Genomic DNA, 19,308 nt, shown 5'->3' on the forward strand with positions numbered 1-19,308 from the left:
GACTGAGAAATGTGTAATGTGTTTCATTGACTGAGAAATGTGTTTCATTGTGAATATGCTGCATTCGTGATGATTGATTCATCACTGGATGAAGTAATTACCTTTCTGACTGATGGAAAATGAGAATGGAAAATTAAAAATAATAAGAAAGTTAATTTCTCTGCTTCCATGATTACTTTTCAGTCAAAGGTATTGCACTACTTCATCTTTGCTAAATTACTGCCAACAAATCATCTAAGTGAAGTAACGAATGATAGAGTTGTGCTAAACTTCTCCATTCAAAAAATGAAGGCAGTAGATGTTGGTGCTCTTATAGTTCATCATGCTCAGAGTATATCTAGTAGTGCTACAACTAGTGGTTTGGGTTACTGCCCTGCTTTTCACTTTATGTGAACAATCAGTAATAGAGTCCCATAGAAATGAGGAAAAGCTGCAGCCACAACATCCTATTAGGAAGCATACAATTCAAAGATTTGAATCATTTGTTGAGTCTATGAGTGGAGGAGGAGATAGACCCTCAACATCAGCTGCAGAGCCATCTACTTCTCGCTCTGTTTCACTTAAAAATATTATGGAGCAGATTATGATTCAACAAATGGATATTGTCTATATGAAAAATAGGATTGGAGGAATTGAAGCAAGAAGTGCTTATAACGATGAATATAAGCAGAGGAGAGTTTAACATGATATAACTTATGAGGAGGCTATGGTTAGATATCTTAGGGGTGAGTACAATGTGGAATTTTCAACTTGCCCTAGCTTCACTCCGTATACTCCAGATCTCAATGAGGATGAAGAAGAAGAAGATGATGATGATGATGAGGAAGGGGATGTAGATTGATATTTTTAGGAGTTTAGTATGTTTGTTTGATGTTTATTTGTTATTTTAATTTTTTAGTTGGTTTTTTTTGAAGCTGTTGTTGTAAAAAACTTTCATTTTAACGTTGAATTATGGATCAATTGTAATAGTAACTATAGATTTTTACTTTTTCTGTATTTTTAGTATTTTCAGTTTCAGTTTCTGTTTTTTTATTATTCTTAGCAAATCCTTTAAAATATATTATGTTTCATTTAATGCTTTAAAACATGTATGAAGTTAAAGGCTATATGTATTTTTAAAGTTAGTACCTGCAGTAAACCAGAGCCCAGTTTCATACTTAGAAATCCTCTATAGGTTAGTTTTTATTTTTATGCATTTATTGTTTTCTTTAACCTACAAAATTTTGTACTGAACATATTTAATTACTTAAAAATTTAAGTTTGGGGGAAAAGAAAATTTTCTTTAAAAAGAAGTAAACTAAATTTTATTTCTCCTCAATTAACTATATTTTAAAAATTAAGTTAACATAACGTAGGATATTAAGATTTAACTTTAAATGTCAATATTCATATTTGTAATTATTGTGGTAAAGTTAGGTAAAAGTTTTTAATGATGAAAATCAATTCTAAAGTTAAAGATTTTTGATATGAAAGGATAAGACTATGTTTTTCTATTTAAAGTAAAGGAAATTGTATTTTTGAAGTATTAAAAATTTTAGAGTTCCATGTAAGAAGAAAAGAATGAGACTTTATGAAAAATCATAAAACTATTATGAATTTATAAAGTGAAGAGAGATAAGGAGTTTTAACTTTAAAAAGAGGATAGTGAAGTTCAAAATTATTAAAGGCTATCCAGATATAGTAATTCTCACTTAAAAAATAAAAATGATTGAAAAGATCCTAAAAGAAAAATAAAAGAAAAAAATGAGTGAGGAAAAACTTGAGGAGATGCCTAATCAAAAATTGGCTTCACTTTAATTAACTTAAGAAAAAAGGCTCTATTACATTTTCTAAACTTGTATTGGAGTATTAACACCATTACTGGTAAAGTTTTCATGAAGTTCTTTTTCATATGAATATTCTAAGTACTTTTGATATGATAAATTACAATTCTTCTTGATATTAATAGATACTCATAAAGCTTAAATTTGATTAGTAAGAGCTATTAGACTTAGAGTTTGAATCTAAGTTATTAAAATTTCTTCTTAAATTTTAATGTTTTATTTATGAAACTAAAGCATAAGAGTTTATAAATTAATCTTTATCCTAAGTCATATACTTTTATGCAGTAAAAGTGTCACTTGAGAACAAGTAACATTTAAGTTTAGGGGTTTTGATACACCAAAATAATGTGTTATTTTAAGTATACACTTTTTACTTGTTTTTGGTGATATTGCACTTTAAATAAGGAAATTTTCAAGTTTTTGTTGCAGGTATATCAATTTTAGGCATTTTGAGCAAAAGTAGCAAAAAAGGACTAAATTTGGAGCCAAAACAGTAAATTTTGAGATTCTGGCACCTGATGCGCCACTTTATAGAGAACTGGCGCTTGGAGCAGCAAAATTGGTGCCTGAAGTGCCAGAATTGGCTCCTAAAGAGCCAGAATTGGCTCCTGAAGCGTCATTTTACAGAGAGCTGGTGCCTGAAGAGCCAGGATTGGCGCCTAAAGCGCCAAAACCCAAAACAACACGATCTTAAGTGAGTTGGCGCCTGAGCGCCTGAGGTGCAAGAGACTGCTTTTTGTAAATTAAGGCGATTCAAGATGAATTTTGCGCAAATTTCGAATGGGTCACTTGTTCTAAACGCCCCATAGAGTAATTCAATGCATCTAGAAACTTTGAAAGTTTCTTTCATGAAGGGATATGTCTCATGGATGAATTCAATGCATCCAAACTCATGAAACACGACCTACCATTTCAACCCATTGAGAGCCAACAGACACCCACAATGGTTAAAATCCATCACCAGGAGAAACAGGCGCTTGGACGTCCGACGCTCGACCATTGGGCGCCTAGGTGTCAGTCTAGCGCTTAAGTGATAGACACTTTCGCGTCAAGGTGCCACCCACGTGGCGCCTAAAAATTATGTACTCAGGTTTGGGGTGTTATTATGCCTTTTTTGGGGTCAAGGTGTCCAAGTGCCAAAAGCAAGTGCTGGACCTCCATATGCTTAGACTCGATTTTCCGAGGAGGCATTTCAGGCGTGTCGGCATCAGGGTCCCCACCCAAGGCATCAGTTTAGCTCGAAACTCTGATTTTTGACGGGAGGCTCCGTATGAGTGAAACATAGTCCCGTAACTCCGAAGTGGAGTATTCTCATTGGTGATTCATTCTAGAAATCAGTGCCAACGGTCGTCTTAGACCATAGCACGAGTAGGATGTCCCGAATGCTAACTTTTCTGTAGCACATGTAAGATGATTCCGTGGCTTCCCTTGGCCATGAGAGATTCCAAATGGACGTATGGTGACTTCTAAACATCATTTTAGGCACCAAGCACGTCTCACGTCCCAAATAACCCTTCGGATGGCAGGTTCTCCTGAGTAAGACTAAATCGTAGACAACTCTAGCTTCTTGCCTCAAACAGGTGCTAGAGTCTCAAGTGGGAGTCTTGAGCTACCGTATACTACAGACAAACCGTAGACCACCCCAAGTTGTGCAAATGGATACCCTATACTTATGACATCGAAAAATGATGCCAACAAACATCTCTTATATTTTTTATACGATATCAATTTTATATTTTTTAATAATTTTCCATCAATATAATTATGTCCAATGGTTGAATGCATCTCTATGATGAAGCATAAATTTCTTCAGCCAATAATACTGGAATATATTTGGCAATTTTAAGTCATTCTTTCTTTAGTGAATACTAGATCTCTTCTTTCTTTTTGAGTGCATTTACATATATACTAATAGCTTTTCATTAAATTGCACTTAATTGCATTTACATACATTCACTTTTAAAAAGATAGTAACGGCGGTATTTTTTATGTGAAAAGATTTGTGGCATGCTTATAAATATGGATGTTTAGATGTTAGATATGTAAATATGAAAGATTTACGTGGTATGTATGTAAATGTACCTTAGTTTTATTCTTGACAGCCGAGAAAGTTTGCCTTTAGTTCTTTGTGATGAAGAATATTTTAAGTCTCTTTAATTAGAATTTGATGCAAGAATTGGTTTAAGATTCCTATAATTGCTTCAAATCTCTCTTTATAGTGATAATATAAATATTGTTATAAAAACCAATGATTTTTTGAACATAGCAAACTGATTTTGTATAATTTTTATTTTACTTTTGTATGAAAACTTCTTTTGATTAATTCTACTCAATCTTATTAAAAACTATCAATTAGTTTCTCACGATTGAACAGTTTTTACTCATCAACGTACCAATAATTATCAGGATTTAATCTCTTTAAGATTTGATAAATCTAAATTTACAAAATTTATCAAATTCTAGTCAAACTAAATTCTAGTTGTAGCCAAGCAGCCCCAGAACTCGTCAACACTGAAGTAGTTAACTTTCACTAAGGCTGAATGCGTTGTGGTGGTGGGGTGTTGCATTACAATTTTCCAATTTGATAAAATTATATTTTGTCTTTGTACTAAAAAAATTACAGTTGAAAACTACAAATTTCTTTTCTGTATCAAAATTGAGTGCCTACAATAACTACTAGAAAGTAAGACTTTTTAACAACTTCTTAATTGTTTCAAATCTATTTTCTAAAATGCTGCAGCACCTGCCCCTGCCCCAAAGCAGAGTTGCGTGCGTGTCATGTAGGCAAATATTTCCCCTCACGCTATTCACGTCCGACTCTCCGCATATTCAGCTTAGCAGGCCGCGGCAAGGAGAGGAAAACGTTTCTTGTCTCAAAATCGATATCCATGGAGTCTTCTCCTATTGACTCGTCCTCTGCAGCATCCTCTGCGCTGTCCTCTCCGACTTTTTCTCCTCCTCACTCCGACAGCGATCACCAGCCGAGAACACTTACAGTAACACAATTGGAGCAGTTCAAGGTGGAAGAAAAGGTTGCCGAAATCTACCGTGTCCTTTTTGGTGCAACCGCTCATACACAAACCCTCATGTGAGGCCCCTTTCTTGATTATCCTGGCATTTAAATTCTTTTTTTTTTTTTTTATCTTCTTTCTCATTTCCTTTCATTTAATGGATGCCTGATGCTATCGCGGCTGCAATCGTTCGAACCTTGAACCCTATTTGTACTCCTGTAAATAAAAATTGCAAGCTGGATCGAAAAAGTGTTCATAAATATAAATAAATTATTTTTTTGAATCCAGCCAAAACCCTTGGTCCTAGATTGTATTTAAACACTGAATGAAATACACTCTAGCACCCAAGTTTTTTTCTTACATGTCCCCTTCCAGTAATCTGTTTACTTTTTTTCTTACTGGAAGGGGAAATTTTGTATTTCTAATCCGGGAAACCGTGCATGCAATGCCATCCTTTCTCTAAACAGATTACTGGAAGAGGAAATGTAAGAAAAAAAGTTTAGAGAATAGTTATTGTGTCTGTTACAGGAAGATCCGGGCCCAAATACCTTTTTTCTTTTTAACATGCAAAATTTCCCGCCTTATTTATTCATCCATTTCTAACATGTTCCATGAGCTTGGGGCAACGTGCACTAAAAATCTGAATCAATTTGATTAAGCTTAGCAGGAGACAGAAGAATCCATCTACAACTTGTGTGGGCTAATTAGTCAAGGGTTAGGCTAGGTCTAACCTTGGCTGCTTGTCCATCTTCGGGAGCCACGGCAGGTCTACATGCGGAGTATCTTGTTGACCTTCAATGGATCAAATTGTGAATTCTAGACTGATTTTTTGACTTTGTTATTTTCTTTAAGTACGGGTGAGCATATTGTGGTCCTATTTAGATGGAAGAGATATGGAAATTCTTGAGATGATTGTGGTCCAATGATAGCTGGTCAATGTTTGAAGTCTTCCTTGCGGTTTCACCTCGTGTTACTTAAAATTAATATCTATTTTTAAGATGATTTTTATGTTTGATTCTCCCAATGGATAATTTTTTTTGGTATGAAAATGAGTTTATTCCCACAAATTTATTCATTCATACTTTCTACATAATTTGAGCCAGATACACCAAAAAAATACCAACCCCAATTAGAGACAACACAAGAGTTAGTCAAACATGCTCAAGCTTGGTTGCATTGGTAGGAAACTATGGAGCTACATGCTACATCAACTAATCAAGTTAAATCAAACCTTTGATCCATCCAATGTCGGTTTGAGGGGTAATAGATGAAAGGGGTGTTTTCCTGCATCTAATAGTGAAAATTTTGTTGATGTGGAAGTTTTTATGATTGACCTTTTGGCTTAGATCTCATAATTTGTTTAGTAAATCGATCTATTTATAATGACTTTGGTTTTTTGTGTGATCCATCTTTAATTAAAAATTTATTATCATATTTAATCATGACTGAAATTTACCATTATGAGAGCACATAAAGCTCCACTCTAGTTCCAATAATGAGCTCACTCTATTTTTCAAACAAAAAAAGTGATTGACATTGATGATAGGTTAATAAGAATGAGCAAAACCACGGCTGAGTAGGAAATCCTTTGCCATATTCATGGAGTTCAAGGATAAGCTATTGCGATATGCAGACAATTATTCAATAAATTTACTACTAATCAATTAGTTTTTTGTTTAAAAAGTGAACTTCTTCACATGATTTATAATTTATCAAAGGTTAAGGTAATTAATCAGTCAATTATCCATCTATCTATGAATGTCTCCATCATTATTGTCATACTGGCAAACTCGTGTAAGTAATTTGAGATATTTATGCAGGTTAATAAAGCACCACATTCCCACACACTCCCAAGAATTGGATTGCTGGTTACCAATCTGTAAACAAGTCGAGATTGAGCGAGCTCAGGCTTGACTCATGTGCAATTCGTTCAAAATTACTTATATTCGAATTGACTCATATTCAAAATTGCTCTTAAACAATGTGTTCTTGTTCGAGTCGATTTACATATTATTTTTCCTGTTCGAATTAAATTTAAATTAATTAGAAAATAGATGTTGGGCATTGCATTCAAACTTGCAACATTCTTATGTAATAAAAAATTCAGAACCACAAGATCACATTAGTTATAATGATTTACACGTAAATATAATTAAAAATAATATTTTGTTATATAAATAATTTATATATTTTTCTTATTTTGAGCTAAAACGAGTCGAACATGATTGAAAAAAGGGTTGTTTGTGTTTATATCGTTTATAATTCGAGTTTAAATTTTTTTTTCTTGTTCAACTTGCTTGAAGAAATATTCCAACATGGGCTATTTAATGAGCCGAACACGAGTTGTTTGCGAACAATGAGCTTTTTTGACAGCCCTGCTGCTTACACCTTCCAAAGTGGAAACACGTTCTCACTACACGTGAAGCTATATGTAACTGGTGCAGCCTTTATCATCTAGGTCAGTCACATGCATGAAGCTCAACATTTCTATAACAATTTATCTGCTCATGCATTGGAAACCACCCAAAAAATTTCTACTACTCAGACATGATACTAATGATAAATGATAAATTTAAATGCATTTATTATATTAAAATAAAGAATTATACATATTGAAAAATATTTTTTTTCAACTATTACACTTAAATGAATTACAAATTAATTCTAAAAGTTAGTCGGAAGGGTATTTGACTATGGAAAGGATTCCAAAGGTAGAATGTTAGTGCAAATAGAATTCTATATTCAAAGTTATGACTGGTGAAAGTTTATGTTTATAATATATCTCTAATAAATACCTATTTACAAATTTACTTGCAAAATAATATTTATATACATTGCATTTCTGCATTACAAGGAGCAGCCCATTTTTATGTTAAGTTTGCTTTGAATTGCTCGTTTATTTGAAATTTGAGATTGTAATCCCTTTTGTTTTGATATTCTTAGGGAAGATTTAGACCTTGTTGTTGATCACATTGCCTTTTACTGATTAATTTATAATCACCAACGATCTTTTTCTTTAAAAGAGAACTTAGGTCCAATAATTTTTTTAATAGTTCTTCACTCTGTCACCCACTCCAAAATTCCATCAATCTAGATCTTTTTGTTACCATTCTCTTTTTGAAATATCCAAACATTGACTCGCTACCATTCAATATTGATCACAATGATGCTACCAATGACTTCACTTAAGTTTGGCGGTGGTGATTTTGCGAGCGTCTAAAAGGATTTCGGTAATCCCCACAACAAATCTTTTCCTGTGTATTTTTAGAGAAGTAAATTTGTTTTGATCTAAAAAAGTTATTCATTCCAAATTATATAATGAGGAACTCACTAATCAAACAATAAAGATTGAGGCATGAGATTCTTACCTCAATTCAAAAATTTGTAAACATGGCTAGATGGTTATTTTGAAGATACTTTATACCTTAACTTCTCTAAAGCACAATACAATCACTTATGGTTGGAAAATAAAAACAAAATTATGGTTAATCCAGGGTTAAAACTCATATTTATTGTAATACGTCACATTTAAAATATTTTTTATACTATTATTTTAAATAATACTAATAATAAGAATAATTTTTTTTAACTAATTATGTAATATTATAGTTATTCTAAACAAGATTGGGTACGTTTTTTACATTGTGGCCTCTATCGAAAGTGCTCTCCAAAGCCTCTATGTGGAGGTTGGAGTTGCAGATGTCAGACATATCATATGAGGGAGGTGAATTGTGTATGCTCATTTTACATTTTATTAACTAGATTATGATATGAGCAACTCAATGGCATTTACAGAGAATTGCGAGAGCAATAAAAGAAGTAGAGCTTGATGGAAAATATTCTAAAATATTTATTTTGATTGTGTAGCTTGAAGCTTAATAAAATAAGAGAGTGAAAGATAATTTTTTTTTTACGATTTTTGTCCGCTTTGTTATAAAGAGCATGATTTTTTTACCCAATAGAAAATGGATGCCTTGAATGCTGCAATTAGAGTCAGTAACATATTATGATAAATGTTTATTATGTTGTTACCAATTAAGTAGAGGTAGAGACGTTTTAAGAACTTGTAGAGAATTGTCAATGATAATTTTAGTAGTAGATGAAGTAATCAACACTAAGGGGTTAGGAGAAGCAGGAACATCAACTTGTTTCTGTTGAAAAGGAATTGAGCCTTGATAACCTTGATCTTGGTTTTGAGAATAAATCTGAATAATAGAAGGGAAATCTTCATAGGATCTTTAGGTGTAATATCTATGACTTAAATAGAGAATTGTTCAACTTGGGATAAGCCTTGAAGCCTTCATGGAATTTTTTTAAAAAATTTGGCTAGAGGAGCGTATGATGACATATTTTCAAATTCTATTTTTTTGTAGATATTTGGACGACGAAAAAATACAATAATGTCCAATTTCACCAAGATTTTAGCCACAGAGGGCCTAGAAAACGAGCTATTGCAGCTACCTATAAAGGTTTTTTAGAAGTTGAAGCAAAGAAAATAATGTAGATTGGTTGAAGTAGTATAGAAGAAGTTGTGAATAAAAGATCTAAATTGTAGTGATATGAGATTCCGCCGAGCAATTGAAGTAGTGGAACCATTTTAACATGCTATTTGGGAGCTTATTAATATAATATGACCATCATGAATATAGCTTATATAATCTTTTTTAATGACAGTTTTATGATGATGTCTATGGTCAATAACCTCAACAGAGTGGTCACTTGATAGCTTTAAATCCGACATGACCGTGTGATATATCTCCATGCTTGGACAACGCATATAGAATTTGCTAATAAGTGAGAGTCGTAGAGGCTTAGAAATCATAGATATTTTCCCATTTGGAAAAGGAGAGCAAGCTTTTCTTAGAAAGATGAGGGTTGTCTATACTGAAGATTCTTTAGTGTTTAATGAAAGAGTAATAGAGACTTGTTAATTGGAGAGAAAAAAGCATCCACAATATTCGAACCACAAACAACATTCATAAAAGAGTGTAGAGGTAGAGGTGGAAAAAGCTCAACCACTGAGAGAAAAGTAAGCTGATTACCCATCTAACTCCCATCTAACACCAACTACCAGGGTAGGAGATGGAAACTTCATGGGGGTGAACCAATTTCCTAGGAGAAGTCATCCATGAGAAGTTGTGATACAAAGAGGCTTAATTGAATAAAAAAGTAAAGGTTGCCTGATAGAGGTCAACGAAAGATACCATGCATGATCATGAACATGAGAGAGAGTGCAAGAAGCAACCACCAAAGGTAGCGAAGAGGTTACTATGACACGGCTAGCTCTGGGAGCTAGTGAACCATGAGATGCCGGCATAAGTCTTATGAGAAGTTGTGATACAAAGAGGCTTAATTGAATAAAAAAGTAAAGGTTGCCTGATAGAGGTCAACGAAAGATACCATGCATGATCATGAACATGAGAGAGAGTGCAAGAAGCAACCACCAAAGGTAGCGAAGAGGTTACTATGACACGGCTAGCTCTGGGAGCTAGTAAACCATGAGATGTCGGCATAAGTCTTGTGATGGACCCACATTTGAGCTGCAAGGGAATAGGTGAACATGGATGCATGATGGAGAGAAAATAGATGCAAATCCTAGCAGCATTTGCGTAAACATCATCAAGTGACAAAAACCAGGCAACAAAAGTGTCCTAGCTGTTGGCAAAATTGAGAAAAATGGATGATAAAAGCAGTGTATGCGGCTCATGTTGACAAAGCCGTGTGAAGCTTTAGTTGCAGGCATAGCTATCAACGTTGTTGATAGTGTCACTAGAAGTGTCACACATGTGAGTATCGTGCGAGTGCCACGAGAACTGTGCTGGCAAATCACATATATGGCCACTTGTATGATGATTTAACTCATTAATAAGGTTCTACTTAACTTCTACTAAATTCCAAAAAAATCCATTTGTCGTTAATCCAATTGATTACCAAAAAACTAAATTAAGCATTAAAGCTTGAATTCGTAGCTATAATTTTGAATGATCCAAAACAGTTCATTTGCAACTCGTTTCCATTTTGCTAGCTAGCCTAGCTAAAGGAGCATCTTCTTCATAGTCGCTCCTTCATTAGTTAAACTATCCAATATTTAGCAAATTACTTTATGATACCCATTCAGCTTTCTTATCATAAAATTTATGATGAGTTTGATATTGAAAAGTTGATGTTGGTTCAATAGGCATAAGGAAATATACTAGAAAAGTTAATTCTTCTTCATTAGATGCTTAAATTAAATCAAATCGCATACATCAACTAACATTACGCATGATATTTATCAACACAATAATTCTCTCTTTTCAATATCATTTTTAGTTGGTAATACTATAGAAAAAAATCCTTTTCTATTAAATAGGTATTATTCATATTGATAAGTGATATTAATTTGATACCAATTGTAGAGAATAATTATTTTAATACCAATTTTTTGAAGTTTTTGCCAAAAATATGCTAATTTAATTTAAGTTAATTTAATTTTTTGCAAATATGAGCATTAATACATAAAAAGAGAATCAAACATGCAAAATTCCATGAGATATTTATGTTTCAATTATAGTGATTTGAAAATCTACTTATCCAATCGTGAAGCCTAATCAAAGAAAATTTCAAATTAAAGCAAATGAATTTAGTCATGATATGAATACATAATAGAATCAATCATTTTAAGATCAAAAAGACTAAAATGAAGAATTGATAACAAAAGAAATATGTAGAACTAATCATTTTCTATCTTTTTTGAGTGTCAATATCTTAAGCACGGTAAAGAAGGCTCATCAGACTAAACCAACTTGCGTTAGTTTGAGTACATCATGTGCATCCCTTACTTCCTAGAACTCATCTAAGTTAGTTCTCAAAGATAGGTTTTTTTAATTCTAAGCACAAAGAGAACTAAATATGATTTTGTAAGCATACACGAAGCATGAATATAATCTTAGGGTCCATTTTAAGTGATTGTAGCTTTTTGCAAAGTAACAGAATGACTTTTGTGATGGGATTTTTTTTTGAAAGCTTGTATAGTTGTTATTTAATTTTCTCTTTTGGGGTGAAAGCTTTCTTATGACTATCAAACAAACAAATTTGGTTATGAAAAGTTGCTTGACGCATGCATTTTTAAATGAAAACAAGCAAGCTATATTTAAATAGAATTATGCTTTTCTTGGAAAGCGAATCATGAAAAAACTTCCCCAAAATGACTCTTAATATTTTCAAAAATCAAATACTTAATAGAATGAGACTAATTGAACTTTTAACATTAACTATAATTATGCTGAAGAATCCAAATCAATTAATCACAATTGGTAGGAGTATAGTTGGAGGATAACAAACGACAATATTGAGTACGAACCAAACTTCTAGCATAAAATTATTTAATTTTCAACATGGTGTATGGTCATGTTAAATCATACAAATTATTTCATAAATGAAACATAATTAGTAAATGCACCAAAATATCTATATCATTCAATCATAATTAGTAGGTATACAATGTGATGATGCATGTTAATGTTGGGTATGCTACTGAAAGGTAAACTTCATCTAGCATGAAATAAGTGAATTTCCATTATGGAATATGGTCATGCTAAAGGATACAAAATCTTGAAATGGAAGATAATTAGTAGTGATAACAAAGTATGAAATATGTTCAAAATTAATTACTAAAGACTACAACTTTCAACATGAAGTAAAGGAATACTTAGTTATTTGTTATGCTAATACAACCATGTCTAGAAATATGTAACATGATTGCCTTTGCAATTCATTAAATGATAAAGCTTAAGAAATAACATCATACAATAAAAAATATTTGACATTATGGTATAATATAAAATAGTCAGCATGCATGAGATGCAGTTAATTTAAGGACAATTTCAAAATAATGAGGATAAAATATTACCAAATTTATAATCTTATACCATGTTATCCAAACTTTGGCTGTGGATATACCTTGCGTTATCTCTTATGTTGTGCGGATATGGACATGGGGACACAAACACGACATGACACGGATACGGGACACATCTATTAAAGTATTGGACATGGACACTTCATTTAATAAAATTATCAAAGGATACATAAAAATTAAATAAATAAAATATTAAGAATAATACAAAAGATAAAATAATAAATTTAATAACACTAATTTTTAAAAATTAAGAACTCGTTTGACATAACTTTTGTTTCCTGTTTAGTTGATATAATTATTTTATATTTTATTTTTTATTTTAAAAACAAATTAATTGTATTTAAAAATAATAAAAATGTATAAAGTAAGCATATGGTATTTTATATTACATTAAGATTTAGGTTCTCATAATCAATAGAAATTAAGAACTGTTCATTAAAAGAAATAAAATGAACCTTGGCATCTTCAACACCAAATTTTTATGTATTTACATATCTAACACTTAAATTTTGATTTTTCTATTTATGTCACCCATTCTTTCATATCACATCTAATATACTGCTATTTTCAATTAAAAAAAAAATAAAATACACATGTTCATATATATAAAGGCGTCATATATATAAAAATTGAAATTTAGGTGTTAGATATATAAATACATAAAAATTAATTGAAATGTATTTAAATCTTTCTTAAATTTTACATAAAATATATATTTTAATTATAGCCCTAAAAATATTTTTTCAAAAATTTTTATTTCATTTATTCAAGATATATGTGTCATGCGCATGTCTTGTGTGTGTCATCTTTTTGCTTAATATTATTTAAATCATACACTTCTATACCGTGTCCAACACGTGTCAGAGCCATGGCCAATATGTGTACGACTCCTTATCCAGAAGTGTAGGTTATCTCTAATTATAAACTTGCGTATTCAAAACGACATCATAATGCCTCTTTTTGTGTAGTCGAAACCACAACAGTATACATTCACCGACCTTCCATGAAGGCATACCTACACCATGTATCTAAATCATTGATTTTGGTACCTACACAAATTTCATTCCACTAGCATTAGTTTCATAAAAAAATGCATTGGTGGTGTTGAAGTGAGTGTTGTGCTTTGGGTATCTAAATATGTGAAATATCTATGGGGCCCATAAATCTTCTAAATCCATAAGCATAAGCAACATGCCCATTTTTTCTAACAGAAGTTACATCATATTATTATACTTTTGGCAAATGAAGCTGTATGCATCCTTGATTTTTAACATGAAATATGCATACAAAAAGTGTAAGTACAACATGTTAGAAGCTATAAAGAATTGACTGTCAAGCATGCTTCCAATTATAGTAACCGCATTTTCATTGATGACCCCAAAACCCAGATTTTGGTTTGTTTGTTAAACAAGCTGTTACTAATAAGTTGCAAGCACCATGGTGCCCTTTGGGTTGTTGACAAAGCTTTCATGTGTATCTGAAAATTTGCACAGTATATGATGATTTTGCTAATAAATAAAATTCCAATTAAATCCTAAACAAATATAACAAGCAGTTACTAAAAATTGTTTCTTTGTATAAATATAATAATTAATTAAGTTATAGTAATTTGATTAAGCTTTTTGCACATGGGATCAAGATAACTCATCTACAATCAATCATATTTTTTTCCAAAACAACCTATACCATGCCTTCAAACATGGATTCTCAGTTGGATATTGATAATTTTAAATTATCTATTTGAGATTCATTTTGAGATTGCAAGATCATCAAACTAGCTTTGTTGATATGGATCGTCATCTTTATGTTTTCTCCTTTATTAATTAACCTATCAAATACTTAGCAGCTTATTAGATGACATTGAATGATGTTTGGTATCATTAGATTGCTAAGAAGCTTATCATAAACATATGATAAAACACTTAGGATTATGAGGTTGATAGGACCTCGAGTGAAAAAACTCTTAATTGTGAATGAAAGTCTAATAACCCTTTACATTTTATGAAATCGAATGATTTAAAAAAGACATAATTATCTTGATACAATAGCTTGTTTGCTTTAATTAAATTGGAAAAACGGTTATATCATCATCACCTTTAACAAAAATTTATTGTAGAAGTAATTCATTGAACATTTCAACAGAATTTGAGTTTTTTTGTGTGGGTGTGTAGGCTTGAACTTTGGCGTGACAATCATATTGAATTCTTGACAAGAGGACTTAATCAATTGGGGCCAACCTACCATGTCTTAGATGCGAAGTAAGTTGTTAGTTTTTAAAAACTCATATTTTTTCTTGCTTGATGACTATCTATTTTGATTGCATGAGTCGCAGTCGACCTTGGTTGTGCTACTGGATTATTCATTCTATAGCTTTATTGGGGGAATCTCTTGGTACAGAACTTGAGAATAATACTGTGGACTTTTTATCTCGGTGCAAGGTATATATTTCTGAAACTAGTTTTGTGTTATCCTATTGAATGGAATTATTATTCTATTTTTGTTTGATGCTTGTTTTATATGCTTCTACTAAAGTAATACTAAAATTTTTTAGAATAAAGGTCTTATTCTCCCTTATTGGAATTTGAGAGTTTACGGCTGTTGGTAGCAAGCAGTTAGTCTTGCTATTCCTTAAGATTTTATATATTTCTTTTTTTTGTTAGTCTGCTAATATCTTCCTATATTTAAAACTTACAAGAAATAAATGAAATGTGAAGAAATTTTGCAAGTGGATAACTTAATGATATTTTGGTGGTTCAGCCAACTCTGGACTTTTCTTCATGCTTGGTCTTTTTCTCGAACGAGGATTCCCCTACCCTAAAAAATGCAACCACAATTTTTACACTTTTGCTCCTTGTTTCGTTGGAGAAAATCATTATGATGCCGGAGGTAACCCAATCCACGACTCGAACGCACAATTTTATTGCTGATTTTGAAGAAAGTACAACATGGACTCTTGAACGAAAAACAACACAAGCATGGGAATGATATATAAGAATCAGCCCCTCACCTGTTTTGAATAAAATTCCTTAGCGTTAAGGTAGTGGAGTATCTAGTTTACAACTTTTAGGTGAATTTCTTCAAGGTTGTGAATGAACTGACTCACTATACTCACATAGGTAACATCGGGCCGAGTGTGTGCCAAATATATTAATCTTATAATTTTTGCAACCATTCTTTTCTTACTGCCTTGTCATTATTTTTCTCTCCAAGTTTTGATTGGGATCAATCGTAGTTGAAATATGTTTACACACTAATTTACGAGTTTCTTTCAAGTGATCAACTACATACTCTTGTTGGGAAAGGAAGATAAGTTGTCGAGATCGAGTTACTTCTATCCCAAGGAAGTAACTTCCCTAGTCTTTGATATCAAATTCCTTTGCCAAATAGTTCTTTAAGGGCTCCTTTGCTTTCTCATTGTTCCCAGTTTAACAATTATGACATCAATATACACCAAAAGAGTAGTAACTTCTGATAAACTCGTGTTTGAGATGAATCATGTATGAGCACCTTGAGTTATACCTGATATTAAGCATCACTTTTGTGAACTTATCGAACAAAGCAATCCGTATAATGCCTTTTTCACTTTCCAAATGTTATTCACTTTTATGTCTTCTTCAAAGCTTAATGGAATCTTCATATATCCCTCTTCTTATAAATTACTAATGATGGAGGTATTCTTCACATCAAATTGTTGTAAATTCCAAATAAAATTTGTGTCCAAAGACAAAAGAACCCTTTGTATACTCATCTTAGCCACTGTGTAAATGTCTCCTGATTGTCCACTCTATACGTTTGTATGTAGTCTTTAGTTACCATCCTCATCTTTTATCTCTTTAGAGACCCATCTAATTTGAAGTTCACAGCAAATGCCTAATTTCATCCCACTGCTTTTTTTTTTTTTTTGTGGTAGCTCTACTATTTCCCATGTTTATTCTTATCAAAAGCCTCCATCTCAATTCTTATAGCTTTTCTCCACTTTTCATTGGATAAATCCTCAAACAACATATTGGGAGTTGGGATGGAGTTTAAGTTGGCCAAGAAACTTTTGTGATATGGAGAAAATTTGTGAAATGACAATGATTTGGCCTATAGATGCCTTGGATGTTTAGTGCATTTGCTTGACCTTTTTCTCAAGACAATAGGTAATGTAATAATCAAATTTGATAAATCGGCTGAAAATTTTTGGCGACTTAAAATGTACTATAAAATTTCATATCCTCATATTTCAATCAAAACAATTTTATAAAATTCTTCGTGTCAAATCAAGCAATTTGATATATAATACTATATATATAAATTATGAATGGACTGAAAGTGTAAAAATTGAAATTTATAAGTTTAATTACATTAATTAACAAATTAAATCCTTAATTACTTTCTCTAATCCCATCGTTCGTATTCCCAACCGACCTAACTCATGTGTTAAAAAGGTCAAATAGGTAATCCTCCATCCAAAGCCCTCAAATTCTCCTCCCCTCTCCCAATACTCCTCTCCCTCTCTCGGTTTCGTTCGACAGAAGGCCCAGGGGGGAGCTGCGATTGCGGCCGCAGCGGCTCGACAAGGAATTCCGCTCACGCCACTGTAGCCAGGCGCGAGGAGAGGCGACCCAGTAGTCACCTGGTAAGCCTTAGATCTCGGTTTAGAGCTCTGGAGAAAAATTGATAAGTCCTAAACTGATTTTAGCAATATTTGAGACTTTCATTTTCTTCCTCTTGCTTCTATCTGGAAATTTGCCTCATTTCTCGTACATTTTTTATTTCAAGTAGCTGTCGGAGGCACCGATCTTGTGTCAGAAGTGTCCTAAATAGATTGTGAGCTTCTGTAGGGATTTTAACACAAAATCAGCGAAGTCGAAGGAAAGATTAAGAAGATTGGAAGAGGAGCGAAGAAATTTTGACAACTTCGGGGAAGGATTGGGTTGCCGAGATAGCTTCTAAGTTGTATTTTGACAAATAAATTATATTTTGAGTTAAATCACCTTATGAACTCGGATCTTCTGAATTTCAATTCGTTTTCCGGTTGTTTACCTGAGCCAACGAGTTCGAGGTATCGTATGGAAACTATTCGTAGGACGACTCTGTAAATTTTCGATAATAATTTTATGTTAAGAAAAGAAATTTGATTAACAAAGATTGCTTAAATCTTAAAGTTTAATATTTTGTTTTATAGTAATTAAGCTCAATATAAAAGTTATCACGACATCCAACTAGTTATGAAGCTTAAGAATTTAATGCGGCAACCGAGGCGAGTAATTACATTTTTAAATTTCAGTCATCTTCTTTATTCCAAAATATATGTTTGAATCCGTATATGTTCTAGTTTTGTTAGATTTTTTATATTACTTTAGAAATGATAGATTTGCATGAAATATATCTATGAGATACATGATATGTGTGATATGCATGATGTGCAAGATGGACATGATAGAGAAGATATGCATGATAAATACGATAAAAAATGATATGCATAATATAAATAAGAGTTATGCATGAGACATAGATATGAATGATGTGAGAGATGCATGATGATAATTACACAACAGAGTAAGATTAAATATGCATGATAGTATATGTATAAAGATGTCTTAGAATAATGTATGCTATGAAAAATGAAATAATTTATATATGAATGCTTGTACGTGTATGTTCAGAGGAGGAGTTCACCCCCTAATGACACAGGTAGGGGATGTCAGTGTACCCATGCGTGTAGAATTTTTCTACCACCCCAGACAAATGTGATGGTTAGATCACTAACTGCTGTGCCAATGAGATAGTATCAGCCAGGGTCGAGTAGACTAGAGCTTATCTCCTTAGAAAATTGTTATGTTGACATTGCTAACCGTTATGCCAACGGGATAATATCGGCCATGAGTTAAGTAAGTGTCTTTCCATCCTAGACAATTGTGATGTTTACATCGTTGACCACTGTACTGACGGGAGCTGATGGGACAATTTTGACCAAGGTTGTGTTAGGTATTGTTAACTATGATTCTCACAGAAACATATATGTATGTAAAAAAAATATAAAATAAAGTAAAGATAAAGTAAATTCATATAGAAGATTGAGTATTTTCATTTAGAAAAGATCATTGATGCATGCATTAACATATGTAAGGTTTCTTTTAAACATATGAAAGATTAGCATATTCCAATATTTCTTATAGAGATATGAAAAGCTAGCATGCATTTTGAATTCTTTTTCTGGGGTTATTGTTAAGAGTGTGATTATTCAGTGTGATTTCTCCTTGATTATTTTAGATAACTCATTATGTTGTTTTAATATTATTTTCAGGTTTTAAACATTTGAACAAAATACAACAACAACAACAACAACAAAGCCTTAATCCCACTACGTGGGGTCGGCTACATGAATCCTTTTTCTCCATTGCGTCCTATTTAGTATCATATTTTCATTTAGTTCTAGTAAATTAAGATCATTTTTAATACAATAAGCCCAATTCTTCCTAGGTCTACCTCTGCCTTTCTTAACACAAGTCGAATTTAAAACATCTACTCTCCTAATCGGATCATCAGATGGTCGACGTTTAATGTGACCAAACCATCTAAGACGACT

General features: G+C 32.3%; 1 protein-coding gene across 1 annotated transcript in view; it reads left to right on the forward strand.

The window, feature by feature from the left end:
- The first annotated feature begins 4,565 nt into the window (after nucleotides 1-4,565).
- Nucleotides 4,566-19,308, forward strand: part of LOC110032538 (protein farnesyltransferase subunit beta) — an 86,620-nt gene continuing 71,877 nt past the window's right edge. The window contains exons 1-3 of the mRNA XM_020736199.1: nucleotides 4,566-4,911; nucleotides 14,906-14,992; nucleotides 15,067-15,172. Coding sequence (XP_020591858.1) covers nucleotides 4,712-4,911; nucleotides 14,906-14,992; nucleotides 15,067-15,172 — 393 coding nt within the window. The 5' untranslated portion in view covers nucleotides 4,566-4,711. The remainder of the gene's footprint in view (nucleotides 4,912-14,905; nucleotides 14,993-15,066; nucleotides 15,173-19,308) is intronic.

Source organism: Phalaenopsis equestris, unplaced genomic scaffold, assembly GCF_001263595.1.
Source record: "Phalaenopsis equestris unplaced genomic scaffold, ASM126359v1 Scaffold000968, whole genome shotgun sequence".
Lineage (NCBI taxonomy): Eukaryota > Viridiplantae > Streptophyta > Magnoliopsida > Asparagales > Orchidaceae > Phalaenopsis > Phalaenopsis equestris.